Source organism: Gymnogyps californianus, chromosome 28 (assembly GCF_018139145.2).
Source record: "Gymnogyps californianus isolate 813 chromosome 28, ASM1813914v2, whole genome shotgun sequence".
Lineage (NCBI taxonomy): Eukaryota > Metazoa > Chordata > Aves > Accipitriformes > Cathartidae > Gymnogyps > Gymnogyps californianus.
Window position 1 is genome coordinate 6,982,352 of NC_059498.1, and position 17,369 is coordinate 6,999,720.

A 17,369-nucleotide genomic window follows, 5' to 3' on the forward strand; every position below is an offset into this window, starting at 1 on the left:
GTCTGTGATCTCATTGTGGGGCATATTCCAGAACCACCTGACAGACAGGGTTTCAGAGACGATGTTGGAGGGCAAGGACAAAGCCCTGTAGCACCTCAGGGAGAAGCACCTTCCACTGCCTCAGGCTTCAATATGGGCGATAGCTTGGCGCCCACCGGATATTCATCCTCACACATGGAGAGGAAGATGAGTGCTATGGCTTGCACTGTCTTCAATGAGCTTCGCCTGGAAGGGAAACTCTGTGATGTGATCATCAGCGTGGATGGTATTGAATTCAACGCTCACAAGAACATCCTCTGTAGCTGCAGTCACTATTTCAGGTCAGTGCTTGAAACAAGAGGGGATGGGGACAAATGGTATTTCCTAGTCTGGGTCACACTGCCTTAGTGAGTCTCCAGTGCTTACACCAGCACTAAAACTCTCATCCAGCAGTTCCCCACAGTCCTGGTACCTCCCTGGACACCAGAATTAATCCACAACCTAGTATTTAACAGCAGCTCTGGAAGTGGTGTCTGATGAACCCCGAGATGCGGTGCAGGGCTGGGAGTGTGGCCAGCCTGGCTTATCTGCCATCGGGCGGGAGGTTTTCCTTCCCCACACACCATTATTCTCTGGTATTCTTGTTGAAGCAAGGTGACCACTCGCCCTGTTGCTCTCTGTCCACAGCCGGAGGCTGTGACTCCTTTTTAAAACAACCAGCTAGTAAAACATTAATTAACAAACTACACGGCCTCCCAGCATGGCTACTGCCAGTGCCCAAATTGGGGCCGGGGAAGAAGGCACAGGGGATAACGGGGTCAGGGTTTAATGCAGCAAAGCTGGTTTTTCCCCCAGCACTGCTTTGTTTTTTCAGGGCTTTGTTTACCAGCAGCTGGAACAACGCAGAGAAGATAGTATATAAAATCCCTGGCACTTCACCTGAAATGATGAGGCTCATTATCGAGTACGCTTACACCAGGACAGTACCGGTCACGGCTGACAACGTTGAAAGTTTGCTAACCGCAGCAGACCAGTTCAATATCATGGGCATCATCAGGCTGTGCTGTGAGTTCTTAAAATCCCAGTTATGCTTGGAAAATTGCATCGGCATCTGCAGACTCACAGATTATTACCACTGTCCCGACCTGCGAGAAGCAGCCTATGTGTTCATCCTCCATCACTTCGAGAAGATGTCCAAGGTGTCTACAGAGTTTCTTGACCTCTCCATCAACGAGCTAAAGCACATCATTGAGAAGGATGAGCTCAATGTGAAACAAGAAGATGCCGTGTTCGAGGCCATTCTGAAATGGATTGCTCACGACCCGCAGAACAGGAGGCAGCACATCGCAGTCTTGCTGGGCAAGGTCGGTGCTGTCACGGCGTGGGCCAGGGCGGCTCTGCAGAGCCGGGCCTGGGGCAGCTCAGCCAGAGCCGCTTTGCTTTTTGTGTAAGACTGGAGGAAATTGCAGCCTCCTAACGCTGCTCACAAAGAAGCCAGCTTTCAGACCGTCAGGCTATTGCTGCGCTGGGGCACGGGTTGACGATCCTGCGCTGGGGTTGGGGCAGACCTTTTAAGTGCGCATTTCCTCGTGTTTAGAGCTTAAGTTTAACTGTTCCTCACATCCAGGAAGGGCCAAAGTTCACATGGGACGGCGTTATCTCTACATACACAGTTTACAAGCATTCGCCTAGACAAGCTATGCAAATAGCAGCAGGCGTTAGGGCAGTTTCAGTCTGCGTACAGGAAAGCACCGTGCCAAAGCAGTGGCAGACTCCCTGCCACGAAATCGAATGATTTACCCTTGCACACCCCTTTCTGGACTAGCTAAAAACTACACATTTAATTCTCTGGTTCTCTAATAGGCTTTAGACAACACTGTAGCCTTAAAGCAAAGCCATCCAGCGTTGGAGCTATCCAGGAAGGTGTAAACCATCTGCATTAATATTCTAACCTCCTTTTTGCATTTTTCAGGTTCGACTGGCACTGATGCAAGCAGAATACTTCATGAACAATGTCAAAACGCACGATTATGTGAAGGACAATGAGGAGTGCAAAGTTCTCATCATAAACGCACTGACAGAAATGTACAACCTCAATACGCACGGCCCATCTTACTCTGATTTCACCAACCCGCTCAGTCGGCCTCGCCTGCCCTATGCCATCTTGTTTGCTGTCGGGGGCTGGAGCGGGGGGAGCCCAACCAACGCCATTGAGACATACGATGCCCGTGCAGACAAGTGGGTGAACGTCACATGCGAGCAAGAAAGCCCCCTTGCCTATCACGGCGCTGCTTATTTAAAAGGCTTTGTCTACGTTATCGGAGGGTTTGACAGCGTGGATTATTTCAACAGCGTCAAGCGGTTTGACCCACTTAAGAAAACATGGCAGCAGGTTGCACCCATGCACTCGCGGCGCTGCTACGTCAGCGTCGCCGTTCTCAACAACTTCATCTACGCCATGGGAGGGTTTGATGGATACGTGCGCCTCAACACAGCAGAACGGTACGAGCCAGAGACGAACCAGTGGACACTGATTGCCCCCATGCACGAGCAGAGAAGCGATGCTAGTGCGACCACGCTGCATGAAAAGGTAAACGGACCGTGAGACTATTAAAAGCAGTTAAGGTTGAAGTATGGTGAGCAGGATAAGGAAACAAACAAACATCAGCGCGCAGCGTTACACAGCGAGCAAGTGCCTGTCCTTTCATATGGCACGCATCGAGGTAGGGACTTTCACGGAGCTCAGCCTCTTACTGGCCACGTACCTGATAACCACAGCTACCGCTCCGAGTTCGTCATCTAGCTAGAAAACAGGAGCTGTGGGAGCAGGAAAGGTCACAAATGCTCCCTTTAACATGATGAATCATTTAAAATAAAGAGGAAGAAAGTTCACGTAAACCTTATTCATTAAATCCTGGAGCTACAGGTATAAAGCTAAGAGGCAGCAACTGACTGGCGTGGCGGAGATGCAGACAGGAGTGCTAAAACTCTTCCAGAGCTGCTTACCACCAATGCCCACTTGCTGCCGGACAGTACTTTTCCTGGCCACAAGTGACATACCATGCCTATCTGCTTCATGCAGTTCAGGAAATAAAGGGTCTAAATCCTGCTGGCCTGAATAACTCATTATACTTCTACTACTTCAAACCCAGGACGACAGGACCATTCCCATTCAAAACCAGAACAAAACTCCCCCAAAATCCAGCCACACCATTCATTTTCTCTTCAACGTGCTCTCCCACCGAGTGTAACTGCCCTGCTCACACTTTTTTTTCCTCCTCCGAACAGGTGTATATATGTGGTGGGTTCAACGGAAACGAATGCTTGATCACCGCTGAAGTGTATGATGCCACAACAAACCAGTGGACCTTTATAGCCCCAATGAGAAGCAGAAGAAGCGGAGTAGGTGTGATTGCGTATGGAAACGAAGTGTACGCGGTAAGGGAGACGTGGTACCTCTGCCCTAACACCCCCCAGCACTTGGAGTGCTTACTTTTGCTGATCTGCATTTCCTAGATTTTCAGGCTGGCCATTTGCTTGTTAAAGTGAGATTTAGGGAAGAAAGTCAGAGCCAGAATGGCTGATAGGCCTCCCGAGAATATTATCGCCTGCACACTTTTTGTTATGAAATTGTTATGGGCAATTTTTAAGCAGCTGCAGCAAAGAAATTATTTTCTGCTGCTGCTAACAGCATTAGCACACAGAACATGCACTCGGTCCTGTTTATCCTATCCACGTACTGCGTTTAAACTCTGTAGAAGTGTCAAATCTGACAGTTGCACAAAACTTTTGGAAGCTCCAGAAAGAACAAGGGAGCAGTCTGCGACAAGCAAGCATTGTGTCGTGAGATGGCATGCTCTCAGCAATGCTCAGACTGAAGTCGTGAGGCAGGACCAGTTACCGTCTCACTGGTGCGCGAAATGATTCGGCTGACTTGGCGGGCGAGGAAAGGCCTAGTTCAGCTCAGTACCTTTGGCATTCACAGGTAGGAGGATTTGATGGAGTCAACCGGCTTCGGAGCGTGGAAGCGTACAACCCCATTGCCAACACATGGCGCACAGTCCCCACCATGTTCAATCCTCGCAGCAACTTTGGCATTGAAGTGGTGGACGATCTTTTGTTTGTGGTTGGTGGCTTTAACGGTTTTACTACTACTTTCAACGTTGAGTGTTACGATGAAAACGCTAACGAGTGGTACGATGTTCACGACATGGGCATATACCGTAGTGCTCTCAGCTGCTGTGTGGTGCCAGGTCTATCTAACGTCAGGGAGTACGTTGCCCGACGCGACTGCTACGTGGACAACTCTTCAAAGGAAGTCAGGTTCACCTCTTCAACAAGTAGCCTGCCCGTATAAACAGCTCCACTTAGCTAATAAAGTCTTCTGAGCAGCAAGTGAATGTATTCACTTATTCTAAAATAAAAACAATTGATACAGGCCAAATGAATAATTAGTATTTGAAACTTGTTCTATGGCACCGCAAAATGTGTGTATCGGCCACAGCCTACAGAGCAACTTAAAAAATGAAAGGTGCAACAGAATGCTAGAGAAATAAAAGGTTTATTTTCATTAATTCACTTATTACAATAAACTTTAGTACAGTGTATTTAAGGTAAAGAACATTACAGTAGGATTTGTTTCAAACGGCCTATACACACATACTACTTTACCTTACTGGAAGTAAGTACAGGAGTGCTGCTTCCCCAAGCAATCTGTTGAAGTCTACATTAATATCAACAGGAGAGTACAGCTGCCGTGATCCACAGAGACATGGACCTATGAGGAGTATCTGACTATTAATGGTCTTCAAACATCTCGTTAGTTCCACACTTTACATTCATATTAGTAATAGGATTAGATCCTCAGGAGCACCTGTTTTATCAGACTTCCACTCAGGACTGTCAGATTAGAGAGATGATTTATAGCCTAACATAATGTGGACATGGCTGAAAATAAATCTAAGCCATAAACCACTTATTTTAAGCTTGCTTTTTTAAGCCCGTTGAATGTTACAACGGACTATTACAAGGTTGTGTTAAAAATAACCTAAAAAGTTGCAATTTTTTGTGACTCAGTTTGTCAGTAGCTATCAGTCTATTCCGTGACACACAAGTTGAGCCAATAGTTCTGATTTTAACATTTAGTGTAATGGAGAAAAATTATATTGAAATAGTATAGCAGAATGCTTGGCATAGTTATTCATAATGCATGCTAAAAAGTTGGCATGTTTTCTTCATTTCTGGAGTGGTATCCTACTATGTGCAAGAGAGTCTTATTAAAAATACGTACAAACCCAGCATACTAACAGAATATTCAGGTAGTTGTAAAATATTATGTACACATATGGCACCTAGAAATCACTACAATGACCGCCGAGTGCTAGGCAGGATGTGTCCTACTCCACTAATACTTTGAGCAAAAAGACAGGACATGAAACATGCATTTTGTGGCATGTATTCAGTACAGGTATAGAGGTATGATTGTCATAAGGAGGAGGAAAAACTCCACCTGATGTTCTTTTACATTAGGAAGGCCAGAAGTCAGCCTTCTAATACTTACTGAATACACACTAGGATCTTACTGACATTTAACTAGCCACTATAAACACACTGAAAGAATTCCCAGGCTTTTGTTTATAGGATCATTTTATGAACACCCAGCAAGCTACGGCAGTCAAGGGCCACAAGGAATTTGTTAAGCGATCCACAGGTTAGTGGGCTAAATTACAGCCAGAGTCAATAATGCAATTCTTCCGCACACCTACATGTGATACAATGGAGAGTTAGACTTGTCAGTTAAAAACCATGTGCAATGCAATTGGTCCACTTAAAGTCAAGGCTAAAAAAAAACCCCAACTACTTAAAAATTCCATAGAATTGGCATAGCAAAAGTTAGAGCAAACTGGTGCTGTTCACAGTGCCCGTCACTCACCATGCAAACAGAGCATATGGAGATATAGTGCATCACATACAGAATCACGGCTGGCATTCACAAGTTAAGCTGTCCAGACACTAAGCTGTTTTGACATTGTCTTTGAGTGGAATGTTTTTAGTAAACTATACAGCTTGTACGTCAGCCAAAAGTTCTAAGTGCAATATCAATTTTGCTTAGAAAAAGAAAGACTGCAAGAAGTTTGTTCTTGCATCTAACTTTGTTGCATGCTGCCACACATTAAACTATTTAGTTCATATTCCAACAGAAATAACAATCCTGGTATTTCTCCCTACAAATTGTCCGTATTTGTTGACAGACAACAAGAGGGTTTTGACAGAGCTGTGATGGTCTGACATGCTACCATCCTTCAGCTGCTTGTTAAATCCCTACAGCAAAGTCAGTGGGATGGAGTACGTAAAATCTTCTCAGTTGCTTCTATGCAAAGTCCGGTGAAGTATCTTAAAATCAGCTCCCACAAATTTAAGTTAAATCAATGGATTTAGTACTAAAGCTGTGAGGCATTGTCACACTTCTATTCACAAACCCTGCTGTAGGGGCAGTAATTCTTGAACTACTCCAGCGAAATCTGCAAAAGTTCATGGGCCAAACTCCACTGATTAACCCCTTGCTTACAGGCCTGCATAAGCTGATTTGGTAACAGTCACTTCTAAACATCAGCCTTAAACCTGTACAAGCTCACCTATTTCCTCTCTTGCATTAGGCCAGCATTGTACAATTTAATCTGCCCTTGCATAACAATCCAACAGGCAAATAAAATACAACACAGTTACCACAGATGAGTAAATTGAGACTAAACTGTTAAGATTTTCAACATTTGGTTTTTTTTTTAAACAAGGCTAGATTATTCTATTACAAAAAGACAAGTTATCGATATCAAAAGTGGCAAGTGAACTGCAAAGTGGAGCATTAAGGGATGTACACATCACAGAAACCTTTACACACTATGTGGTTGAAAGACTTACCCAGTGTTTCAGATATGATCTAGGTTGCCTGCTGAATTGGAAAATGAGAAGTATCAGCTCAGAAAGCTAAACAATTAAAAAACAAAACAAAACAAAAAACCAAACTGTTTAGAAGTTCTTTTGCAAAGAAGTTGCCCACATCAAAAACACCAGCAAATCATCATATGAACCAAAGACAGTAAACAGATTCTCCAACAATGTTTGTCTACACAAATTTTGGAACACCCTGGTTACCCCTCCCTTTCCCTTCCCTAAGATCCTGAGTTAGGTTGCATGTGAAAACCTGGAACATTCAAATGAAGGGAAGGATGGGGAAGAAAAGGAGGTAGGAAGGATGCACTGAATCTGCTAGTAACCTAAACCGTCCTGGAGCTCTTGGGATCAGGGAGAAGGAGTGTTCAGCAGGACAGTTAACTGAGAGGCAGTGATACTCTAAAGGAAATATTCCACATTCTGTTCCTTGGGAGTATAGCAGTAAGCAAACCAGAGCCAACGAGGGCACTGGTTTATGTAAAACCACCTCAAAACGCCAAAAGGTATTTAAATCAGCTTAAATCTTACCGCCACAGTAAGTAGGGAAATTCAACTATTTAGAGACTATGAAAACTCAACTATCTCACTTCAGGAGGAACACCAAGTGCTGATGTGTTAAGGAGCACTGCAGCACAGCTACTGTGCTACTAAGTTTCTCGGGAAAGTATACCGAAGGCAAAGGGTACCGATTGTCAAAGACAGGCTGGAAGCAGGCTTGTGGGGGTTCTTCTAATCACTTTTTCACTAGAATTAAACCGCGTGCAACGTTTGTGAAAGGATCTGCAAATAGCTCAGGTTTCAATCTATTACTGTGAAATAATCTCATCCTTACTAATCCACACTGATAGAAGTGAATAGTTAATGTTGGTGGGTGGCTACTTCGCTGGTTTTCACACCTTTTATCAGGCTGATTGTTGACCCAAGTTTCTAATGAAGCTGTCAAAGACAAACTCAAAGCATCTTTAGACACACCTGAAAAAAAATCTACTGCCTCAAGTCCTCTGTTTTAGCAAGTGTCTTGTGTTGTACCAATCATCCGTTTATAAACAAACTCTGCAGCCTCTCTACAACATACAGATACAAAATATTTAATACACATAGAAACATCCTGAAGTAATTTTATAAAGAAAGATTGTGCTTTTGTTTTCATATATAGGTATAACTATTGCACTTGCCTGCAACTTGGGAAAGCTAAGTACACTAACACCAATTATATGTGAAGTTTAGTCACTGAGAAGGAGAGAATCAAAGGAATGTCAATATGTAAGTGCAAATAAAACAGGTGCCTTCAAGCACACACAAATGTAACCACTGAACTATTAAGACAGAGATCTTTGATTTTCAAAATAGAACTGTTAGAGATTAACTCTACAAAAATCCTTGAAAACAAAGATCTGAAGAGAGAAATAACAGACTTAATGTTCCCGGAGATATTTCACAGCCCGTTACAGGCTGCAGTTTTTCCCTGGGCACCATTAAGTAATACTGTTGGATTCACATAGTTTCTCAACTCCCATCCATCCTCAATTTCTGAGCTTCTTAATTTTCAATACAGAAAAGATGCTGGTTTTATGCAGCAAATCCAACCAACACCCTCATGTCTTATAAAGACGTATCAAGCCTAACAAAATGGTTTAGCACAGTTATTTCCTAGATTCATCAGGAGTGATATTCCAGAAACTAGCACTCAATCTGTGAGCGTGGCATTCTCCGTAAGCTTAGGGAGTGTCGGTGTATTTCCTGCATCTGCCTTTCCTGCATTTGCCTTATTCTATCTTTTTGCCACATCAAATTTTGTGGCATAGGGTATCTTTGTGTTCCCTGCAAGCATCTGAAGGGAATTCTCACATGGCAGGCTGTTGCTCTGCAGCGAGGCTGAGGCATAGGAGGCAAAAGCATCCAGCGCTTTCTCTCAGCACAGTAACGATAGGCCTCTTTCCTGTATTGCTTGTCAATATCATCGCTGTTTTTCCACCCCCCAATGATAAAAACATCATCTTTATAATAACAAATAGCTGCTCCTTCAATGCTAAGAACCTCTGGGGGTAAGCTTTCAAGTATTTCATCCGAGGCCCTGCCAGAGATCTTTATCTTGGCTTCCTCATTATCTATAGGGTAACTCTTGGGGCAGCACGATGCTGTATGGTAAAAGTTTGTGTTAGCAACAGACATCTGAAAAGAGCAATAATTATCAATGAGTGGCAGAGACTCCACATCCTGCCACTGCCTTGTTTCAGCATCGTATCTGATAATAACCGCCCTCAATCCATCTTCGCTATCACTATCAACTGGGGTACGAGCAGCAACATAAACAAACCGGTCTTCTACAGAAACAGCTTTGACATCACGAAGAATCTTTGGTGCTGACTCCAGGTTAAGCCATTTGTCTTGCTCGGGATTATAAATGGCCACATCTTTAAAGCCAGGACTGAAATTGCCATGTCCACCAATACTGTACAAGTTTCCTTTAACTTCAGTAAGGCCAAAAGAATGCTTTCTGGTTATGAGGTTTGAGACTTGCTCCCAAATATTTCTGTTTGGATTGTACCTTTCTACAGTCTTGGCAAATCCTGGTTCCATGGAGCCAGCCACATAAACGTAAGATTCTGTCACAGCAACAGCATGCCCATCAAGATGATTATGTATGTGCGGTAAGTTTACCCACCTATCTTCATCGATGAAATACCCTACGCACTCACTCAAGTAATCTCCTCCCTCTGACACACCACCAATCACCATAATGACGTCCATGTTTTGTCCAAAACGCGGCAACAGCGCTACAGGACAAGTGGAATGTTGTAGATTACCAGACTGCAAGTTCTCAGACCGCAAGGCATGACTCTCCACGGCTTCAGACACTAATTTAACACAGGCTTCGTTGCTCGATACCAGCCTTTCAGACTTGACGTGGCGAGTAAGGTAAGTGGGTTTCATCTGAGACAATCTAAGCAGTTTAAAGAGATCTTCAAAGTATCGCTCTCTTTCCTCAGGATTTTTCTGAACCCACTTCAAAACAGTCTCAAAGAGGATTTCTTCAGAGTCCACTGTGATCTCTGAGTCTGAGAGCCAGTCTCTGATGAGATGAAAGGGCAAGGTGTAGAACTCCTCATCTTGGATAACTTTGTGGAAGTTTCTCCTGATCATGTCCTGAGCTTTGAGGGCCAGCTGATTCAAGGAATACATGTGGGCTAAGCTGTGAACCGCAACGCAGTTGGAGAGGTTGAGTTTCTTCTTCAGAAACTCTCCACAGAACTCTTTTAACCGGGTCAGTAGAAACCTGCAGAACAAACGAACAGGGGTGATGCTGCGGCCCGGTTGCCGCCGGTCTGGTCGCGGCCAGACCCCCCCGGGCCCCGCTCACCTGTCGGCCATCTCCAGCACCTCGTGGACGTTGCCGGGGCTGACACGGATGGTGCCGGTGTACATGAAGCCGACGACGGCCTCCACCGTGTCGGGGTCGGGGCCTCCCTCCGAGCTCCACTTCTGCAGCTCCACACGGCCCGACCGCGACTCCGCGAAGCCCCCGAGAGCAGCGGAGTGAAGTACTCGGTAGCGGCGGCCAGGACGGAGCGGTGCGCCCGGTACTCGCGGGCCGCCCCGGGCCGCCCGCCGCCGAAGGCCAGAGTGATGTCGCAGTACAGGCCGTGGCGGCGCTGCTCGTTCTGCCGCCAGGCCAGGTCAGAGCAGTGCGCCGGGCACCCGAACTCCTCCGCTTCAGCCTCCCCATCCACCCCGCCACCGCGCGGGCCCCCGCCCTCCGCCTCCGCCGCCGGCGGGCCGGGGCCCGGCTGCGGCTGAGGGGAGGCCGCGGCCGCCGCCATCTTGTCCGACATGGCGGGTTGCGGCCAGTGCGCCTGCGCGCGGGGCGCCGGCGGCGCGCGTGACGTGCGCGGCGCTGCCCCCTGGCGGGGAGGTGGCGCCGCCGCCGCCGCCGGTAAAATGGCGGCCGGAGGGAGCGTTGGGGGGGGATTGGTACAAGCGCAGCGCCCGGGGTGCCCCGTCCCCTCAGCCCGGGCCGCCGCCACCTGGGGGCAAGGGGTGCCCTGAGGGGAGCAGGGATGTGACCGAGGTGAGTGTCCCCCTCGCTCCCCAGCGAGCAGAGGGGGCGTTTGGGCCAGCACCGCGGCAGGGGCACCCGCCCCAGCCTCCCCGCCTCAGGCGAAAGGCGGGACGGGGGCAGGCGGGACCCGCTCCCCTCGGCCCCCGGGGCGCTGCCGCCCGGCGAGCGCGAAAAACCCGTCAGGAGGGAGCTGCTGGGCCTGCCCCACGCAGGGGCTAAAGCCTGACCTGGCCCCTGGTGCCGTAGGCGAGGGCTGGGTCGGCTGGTGAGGGCACCGGTGCGACAGCCGCAGCGTCTGCCAGCGATCCTTGCGATGGAGCAGGCAGGTAGCTCGCTATGCACGTTGCAGTTGCAAGGGGATTGGAGCTCTTTGCCAAACTGCAGAGGTACCACAGACCAGAAATAGACGCGTAGTTCTTTTCAGAGCCTTGAGCTATCCCGTTGATTATTTTTTCTCCTTAACATTGCACTCTCAGGCAAGCCTGCAGGGAAGGGACTTTACATGAGGAATTCACTCACTCTAACTAAGGTACACTTTTTTTTATTAATGAAGTGAGCTGTAGTTGATTATTTCATGTTTACAACACGATACACATTGTATAATACTATATCAATTACAGATGATTTCTTTCCTCCTGGTTCTTCTCTACTTTGCTAAATTTCATCTTTTTGACCTACACTGAAACATATTAGGATAAGTCTGTATGGTGGTTTTTGTTGGGGTTTTTTTTTCCTTCTTTTAAATCAACTAGAACACACACCATGAGAGAGGAATAATTACTTTGAAGTTTGGTATTTTGTTAAATAACTGGTTCCCAGCTTGTCACACATCACACGGTTTAGGACCAACTTTTAGAAGCCAGAAGTGGAAAAAGAATAAATTAGTAGTGTATCATTTATTTGAGTTAGGTTACAATACACAGACAAGTAGGACGCTGAAGTTATTGAGATTATTTTTGCATCTGCAGATAACATGAGCAATCCAACAGTAAATGAGAAGTTGTTTGCATAAATACAGACACCAGAATACATGTAGTTTCACAGTTTTAACAGCAGTATGTTACAACTTTACACTTTAAATTACTACACCAGAGTTTGAGTAACATTGGTTATACATCAGCAGCGGTCCCACTACTCAGGATACAAATCAGACTGAAGATGAGAACACAGTAAACAAAAACAACCAACAACAAAAAAATCCCAAGTCATGGCTTTTATGGGAAGGATGAGTACTTTCCCCTCTATCGGGAAAAGTTACAGCTTGTTACCAGACTAATGGATCTTCCATGAGTTCAGTAAGACTGCGCCCTATGAGCAAAACTCCCCCCTCCAAACCCTCAAAGTCTTTTCTGGGAACAAAATGAAACAAGAGTAGAAAAATAAAAGGGTGAGAGACAGTATTAAATACAGCAGGTAACATATGGAATATCACAAGTTTTGGTTTTTATTAGAGTAAGTTTCTATTCTTATCAAACAGTTGCTTTGCACAGTTTGACCAGGCAGCTCAGTGTCTATGTACCAATGGCCTTTATACATCCAAGTCCCATTTGTGGCTGTCCTCTGTGCAGGCTTCTGTCTTCTTGAAGTGACATTCTGAGGCAATACTACAGGTTTCACATGGTCATGTGCTCTGGTAAAACATAGGATATGTCATCCCACGGGTGACGGTACAGACCTTGCTTCAATCTCTTCTGATCCAGGTAGTGTCCTAAAATGAAAGTGGTTTGTGTTACAAATTTCTGTTCCTCCTCCTAGTCTTACTTTGCCCTGAAACAACTTTGATTTCTGGATTCCTACAACTAGCAGTTTAGACTGTGTCCCCCAGAGGTTCACATTTGTCTTGCGTTCATGGTGGCAGGGCATGCCCCAGTAGGATGGAAGGGGCAGGAACGTGGCAAACTTACCAATGAATCCCATACTCCTGCCTAGTACAAAGATGCCATTAAGAGCTCCTATATCAATATATTCATCTGCTTCTTCCCTGCAAAAGAAAAGAAATTAAGTAGTTCCTCATAGTGATCTATTTAAGGAATCAATCGTAGAAAGGCTGTGAGTCTGCTCTAGCGCCAGCAGCAACACCGAATTCATCTGAAAGCTTTCTTCCCCCAAGTTCAGGCTACATTTCCTTCACAATGTCCTTTTGAAATCCTGGCCCCACATGAGCTGGCTCCCATCATTTTTATAGGACCATGATCTAAGAGAAACAGCCCACTACATACTTACCGTGTGAAAGAGCCACAATTCCTGAGCACGTCAACAAAGGCGACTCCAATAAAGCCATCTACATTCAGGATAAGATTTGGTTTCTGCAGGAAATGAAAACACACCCCAATAAAGGTGTTAACAGCAGCAAATGATGGTCACCTGGCAACTTCCATCCTCAAGGGTAATTTGAGGGTTGCCCATAATTGTGGACACACAAGCCTAGCGATAAAGAAGGCTGTTCAGCAACTTGAGCAAGAGCCATGCTTAATGCGAATGATGGAAAAATAGCCCCAATGGGCCTGCATTTCGTTCAAACCACAGAGATTATCTGCCACAGCCCATCACGTGTGCTAGCTCTGCCTCAGGTTTAAAGAATACAGCAGTTCCAGTGTGGACAGTGGACAACACAGATAATGGTGTTGGCTGGTCAGCATTTTCCTGGTGTCCAACAAATGTCTTCAGCCTTACTAAACTGTGGTTGTACTTGGCCTCAAGTCTACCATAGAAAAACAAAACCCTAGCAACAATTTATGCAGCACTGCTATTAAAATACAGTATTAACCCCGTTCACTTCTCCTCCAGTAAGAAAGAGTGCTCAAGAGGAGCTAAATACTAGCACATTTCACCTTGGAAGTTGTAATTTTTTCTACTTCAAGTGCATAGTCCAGCAGTGGGGTGGCAGGGAAATGCTGCTTCACGTAGTCTTTGAGAATCTGAACTCTCATGTCTGGGTTATTTATCTGCAAGTTAAGAACATATTACAGTCACTGATGTTGCCTCTTACACAGGTACTTGCCATAAGCTTTACTATTTGTAGGTTTAGGAGAATTTGGTCAATAGCTGCCTCTGGAAGTTGCTCATTTTCTTTCCTTCGTTTTTTCTCTCCCCCACCCTTTTGTAAAAAAAAAAGCCTCCAATTTGTACTAATGCAGTTTTCTTACTGATTTGACTCTATGTCCAATGCCCATGATCAGTTTCCCTTCTTTCTTCATCTTATTGACAAACTCCATAGGGATAATCCCACTGTCGAAGGCTTTGCTGAACATTTTAGCTGCAGCATCCAGTGCTCCACCAAACCGATCACCCTGGGTGCAATACATAAAGGGAATTATAGCAAAGGACTCCACAGTTAAGGTACAAAACAAGCACAAGATTATCTTCCCCATCTGCCCTGCCTATCACTGCAGCATTCATGAAATTAAAGTTAGGCAGGCACCTGAGATAAAGCATCTGTTTATAACTCAACACAAGTGCCAATATGTGGCCAACGCATCTCCACTAGAGACAGAGTGTGGGGGGAAATGCAATCTAAAGTCTGTTTTATTCACATTTTTACTTGTCAGTCTTGGAAGAGACTAGGCAACCATATAGGGACAATGCTGACAGCAATTTGGCCTCTACAAAATATTTCTAGTCTCAAATGAGACACATCAAAATAGTCTTGCTTACTAGAAAAATGGACTAGGTTTTAAACTTGGAGCATCAAGGTATTAGAGTTGAATTCAACAAATTCAAAGTGTGAGTGAACAGACACAACCTGTCCATGGCTCTGCAGCCAATCTAAATCTTAAATTAATAGTAATAAAACCTAGACGGAGTAATGAGTAACAAAGCTAAATCTTCTGGATATTAGGTACTTACGATAGTAAGAAGGCCTGAAGTGAGACTCGAGACAAGATCTTTTCCAGCTCTTGCACAGACAATGGTGTTGTGGGCTCCAGATACAGCAGGCCCATGATCTGCTGTTACCATCAAACACATCTCAATGAACTGGCAGGCATACTTTGGTAACCTGAGCAAGAAAGAGACACAGAAGTCATTTATTGTAAAGCAAACTGAGCAACAAGACACTTGGTGTTATATTGGACAGTGACTTTTGTTTTAGGTGTATGCTTGAAAGAAGTAGAACAGAGAAAGGGAGCTGTAGGGTCACAATACCCATCAGTACATCCTAATATCTTTCTCAGAGATCAGATTTTTATTCAGTTTCCACAGGAGCTGTTTAGTTCAGAGCTGAGGGTCAGTTTTGTATGCTGAGTTTGCACACACTCAGCTGACTGATCAGTGAGCTCTGTGGGTCCCCTTGAGGGGAGCCATGAGGCTGTGCTACAGTTCTGTTCATCCTGTTCTGCTGAGCCAGAGATTCCAGCTAGTGCCAAGGGTGCCTCTAATGAAAGCCTGATCAGTTGAAGGCAGCAAACTTCTGCCATTCAGAAGGTTCCCTGTAGGCTGGTTAGGAAATGTTTGTAAAATCCCCAATCTCTCCAGACTTGAGGTGACAATTATAATAAGCAAGTAGTCAGAGAGAGTGAAACAGGCCTAGAATAGAGACATTTCCTCAATGCACCACAAAACTTGTGGAAAACTTCATCCCAAGACTAAAACATACTGTATGAAGCCTTGAAATGCTGATATGGTCTCAGAGGAGGGGATACAGAGATTTCCAATGAATCTATGTTCACAAAGGAATCCTGGAGTTACTTTTGTGCTTAAAAGTCTGTTGATAAACAAGTAAAACTTCAAGCCAAGGAATTTGGGAGCTTTCACAAAAAGCTGCCTCACCTCCTCTGAAACCAGAGCAGGCCCAGAACCCCTCCAATTCCCATCTCTTCTTTGAAGACCTCAGTGATCGGCATCCCAGCATAAATCAGTTCCTGACCTCTCTCGTCACAGATGCTTGTCATAAAGGAAGCCGGTTTGCGGATCAGACCCAGCTCCTGAAATCACAGCATAAAGATGGGATTTTAAACATTCCACGTTAGAAGCAAGGGGCAGTAGGAGGCAGAGTGGTCAAACAACAATGCCTTAAGCTTGCCCTCAGAGTGGCTTCCACAGCCTAGGACCAGCATAGCCAGGGATCTCACAGATAACACCATAAAGTGCAAGATAAAACCCCAAGGCAACACCATTATCACCATAAGCATCCAGAATCACAACAAACACCCTGTCTGGTTTCTAAGGAACCAAAAAGCAGGTAAAACAGCACAGCTCACCCTTGCCCAGGAGTAATCCATTGGCACAGTTGGAGGCGGCACTTCCTCAGCTGGTTCAATCACTCTTTTAGCTACAAGATCCTGGTAGACAGACCTAGGGAGAGAATCCGTTTATTACCTTAAGTATCTCTTAAAAGGACAAGTGAGGTGGTCTTAATCTAGACCTTAAAAACCCAGAATGAATAGAAGTTGCTTTCCTTAAGCAGGAATATATTCCTTTATCAGGCTGGAATCAGTGCCCTAACAGTTTTTGTCCCCTGCTGAATGTGCCCCGTTAGTGTGACTTACTGAATGACCTCTCCCAGCTCATCAAAACTCCGGGGAACAAACACACCAGCTTCCTTCAAGGCTTGGTTCTTTGCAACAGCAGTTTCAGAAGCCTGGTTGGCACAAGCTCCTGCATGGCCAAACTGCACCTACAAATGAGACAGCAGTAAGGAATACAAGTTGTTTACCTGCAGAGAGTAAAACAGAATAAAGAACTGACTAGGAAACTGGTGACAGAGGAATACCAGTGACTGCACATTTGCCTTCTTATTTGGGCTAATAGAACTCTTGGTTGCAACTACAGTCAGCACTGCAATATGCAGGGCATTTTCTGGTCTGGAATCATTCCAGGTTCTTCCACTGACGTTCTGCCTCCCTAAGGTCCCCCACTCTCCAGAGCTGCTTAACATGCACCTTTACCATTCCCACTCCAGATGCAGGTGCCTATTAGAATCTGTTGCATTCCCTGCGATTTCTGGGCTCCCTTTACAAGTATGCAGAATCCCTTGGAAATCTCCAGTGGCAGACTACAGAAGCACAAAAGCTTTTACCATTTATATTTATTAATTTCTGCATGTTAAGTTGCTATTGGCAATCCTGGAAGGTTTAGGCCCAGTGAGAGAAGTTGGCTTTTTTCTTCCTGTCGTGGATATATACTTACTTCATGCATTTGCCCCCATTTTTGCACATACCTCTGAAGAGAACATGGTGGCACAAGTACCAATACACCAGCACACCACTGGCTTGGTGATACGACCTTCTTTAATACCCCTGCAGATCTTATACTCTTCTGTGCCTCCAATCTGCAGAGAGAAAGAGAGTTGAGGTGGTTCAAAACTTTGCACTTTTGTAGAAACCAGCTCTGAGATGCACACAGAAGCACTACTTGGATTTTTTTTTTTTGGTCCTTTTTC

At 45.4% G+C, this 17,369-nt stretch overlaps 3 protein-coding genes across 4 annotated transcripts in view; 1 reads left to right on the plus strand and 2 right to left on the minus strand.

Moving 5' to 3' along the window:
* The first annotated feature begins 132 nt into the window (after positions 1-132).
* On the plus strand, positions 133-4,336 carry KLHL10 (kelch like family member 10). The gene is made up of 5 exons (XM_050911951.1): positions 133-320; positions 854-1,343; positions 1,952-2,569; positions 3,268-3,417; positions 3,965-4,336. Exons 1-5 carry the CDS (start codon positions 133-135, stop codon positions 4,334-4,336), a joined length of 1,818 nt encoding a protein of 605 aa, XP_050767908.1.
* A 188-nt stretch (positions 4,337-4,524) lies between these two features.
* On the minus strand, positions 4,525-10,763 carry KLHL11 (kelch like family member 11). The gene is given in 3 exon segments (XM_050911949.1): positions 4,525-10,207; positions 10,292-10,457; positions 10,460-10,763. Coding segments are annotated over 3 exon segments (2,067 nt in total). The 3' UTR covers positions 4,525-8,610.
* Positions 10,764-12,108: 1,345 nt separating this feature from the next.
* The window catches only part of ACLY (ATP citrate lyase), a 30,339-nt gene continuing 25,078 nt past the window's right edge, over positions 12,109-17,369 (minus strand). For both annotated transcript variants that reach the window (XM_050911946.1, XM_050911947.1), the window contains 10 exons: positions 17,148-17,258; positions 16,477-16,604; positions 16,189-16,282; positions 15,758-15,912; positions 14,837-14,987; positions 14,137-14,280; positions 13,822-13,935; positions 13,214-13,296; positions 12,895-12,971; positions 12,109-12,698 (listed from right to left, as the gene is read on the minus strand). In XM_050911946.1, the coding sequence (XP_050767903.1) occupies positions 12,604-12,698; positions 12,895-12,971; positions 13,214-13,296; positions 13,822-13,935; positions 14,137-14,280; positions 14,837-14,987; positions 15,758-15,912; positions 16,189-16,282; positions 16,477-16,604; positions 17,148-17,258 (1,152 nt within the window). In that variant the 3' untranslated portion in view covers positions 12,109-12,603. The remainder of the gene's footprint in view (positions 12,699-12,894; positions 12,972-13,213; positions 13,297-13,821; positions 13,936-14,136; positions 14,281-14,836; positions 14,988-15,757; positions 15,913-16,188; positions 16,283-16,476; positions 16,605-17,147; positions 17,259-17,369) is intronic.

Excerpts from the sequence above, each read along its gene's own strand:
- KLHL10 (XM_050911951.1), top strand. The coding sequence starts at position 133 with ATGGGCGATAGCTTGGCGCCCACCGGATATTCATCCTCACACATGGAG. Across the intron at positions 321-853 it reads AGCTGCAGTCACTATTTCAG|GGCTTTGTTTACCAGCAGCT; the intron begins GTCAGTGCTTGA and ends TTGTTTTTTCAG. Across the intron at positions 2,570-3,267 it reads CGACCACGCTGCATGAAAAG|GTGTATATATGTGGTGGGTT; the intron begins GTAAACGGACCG and ends TCCTCCGAACAG.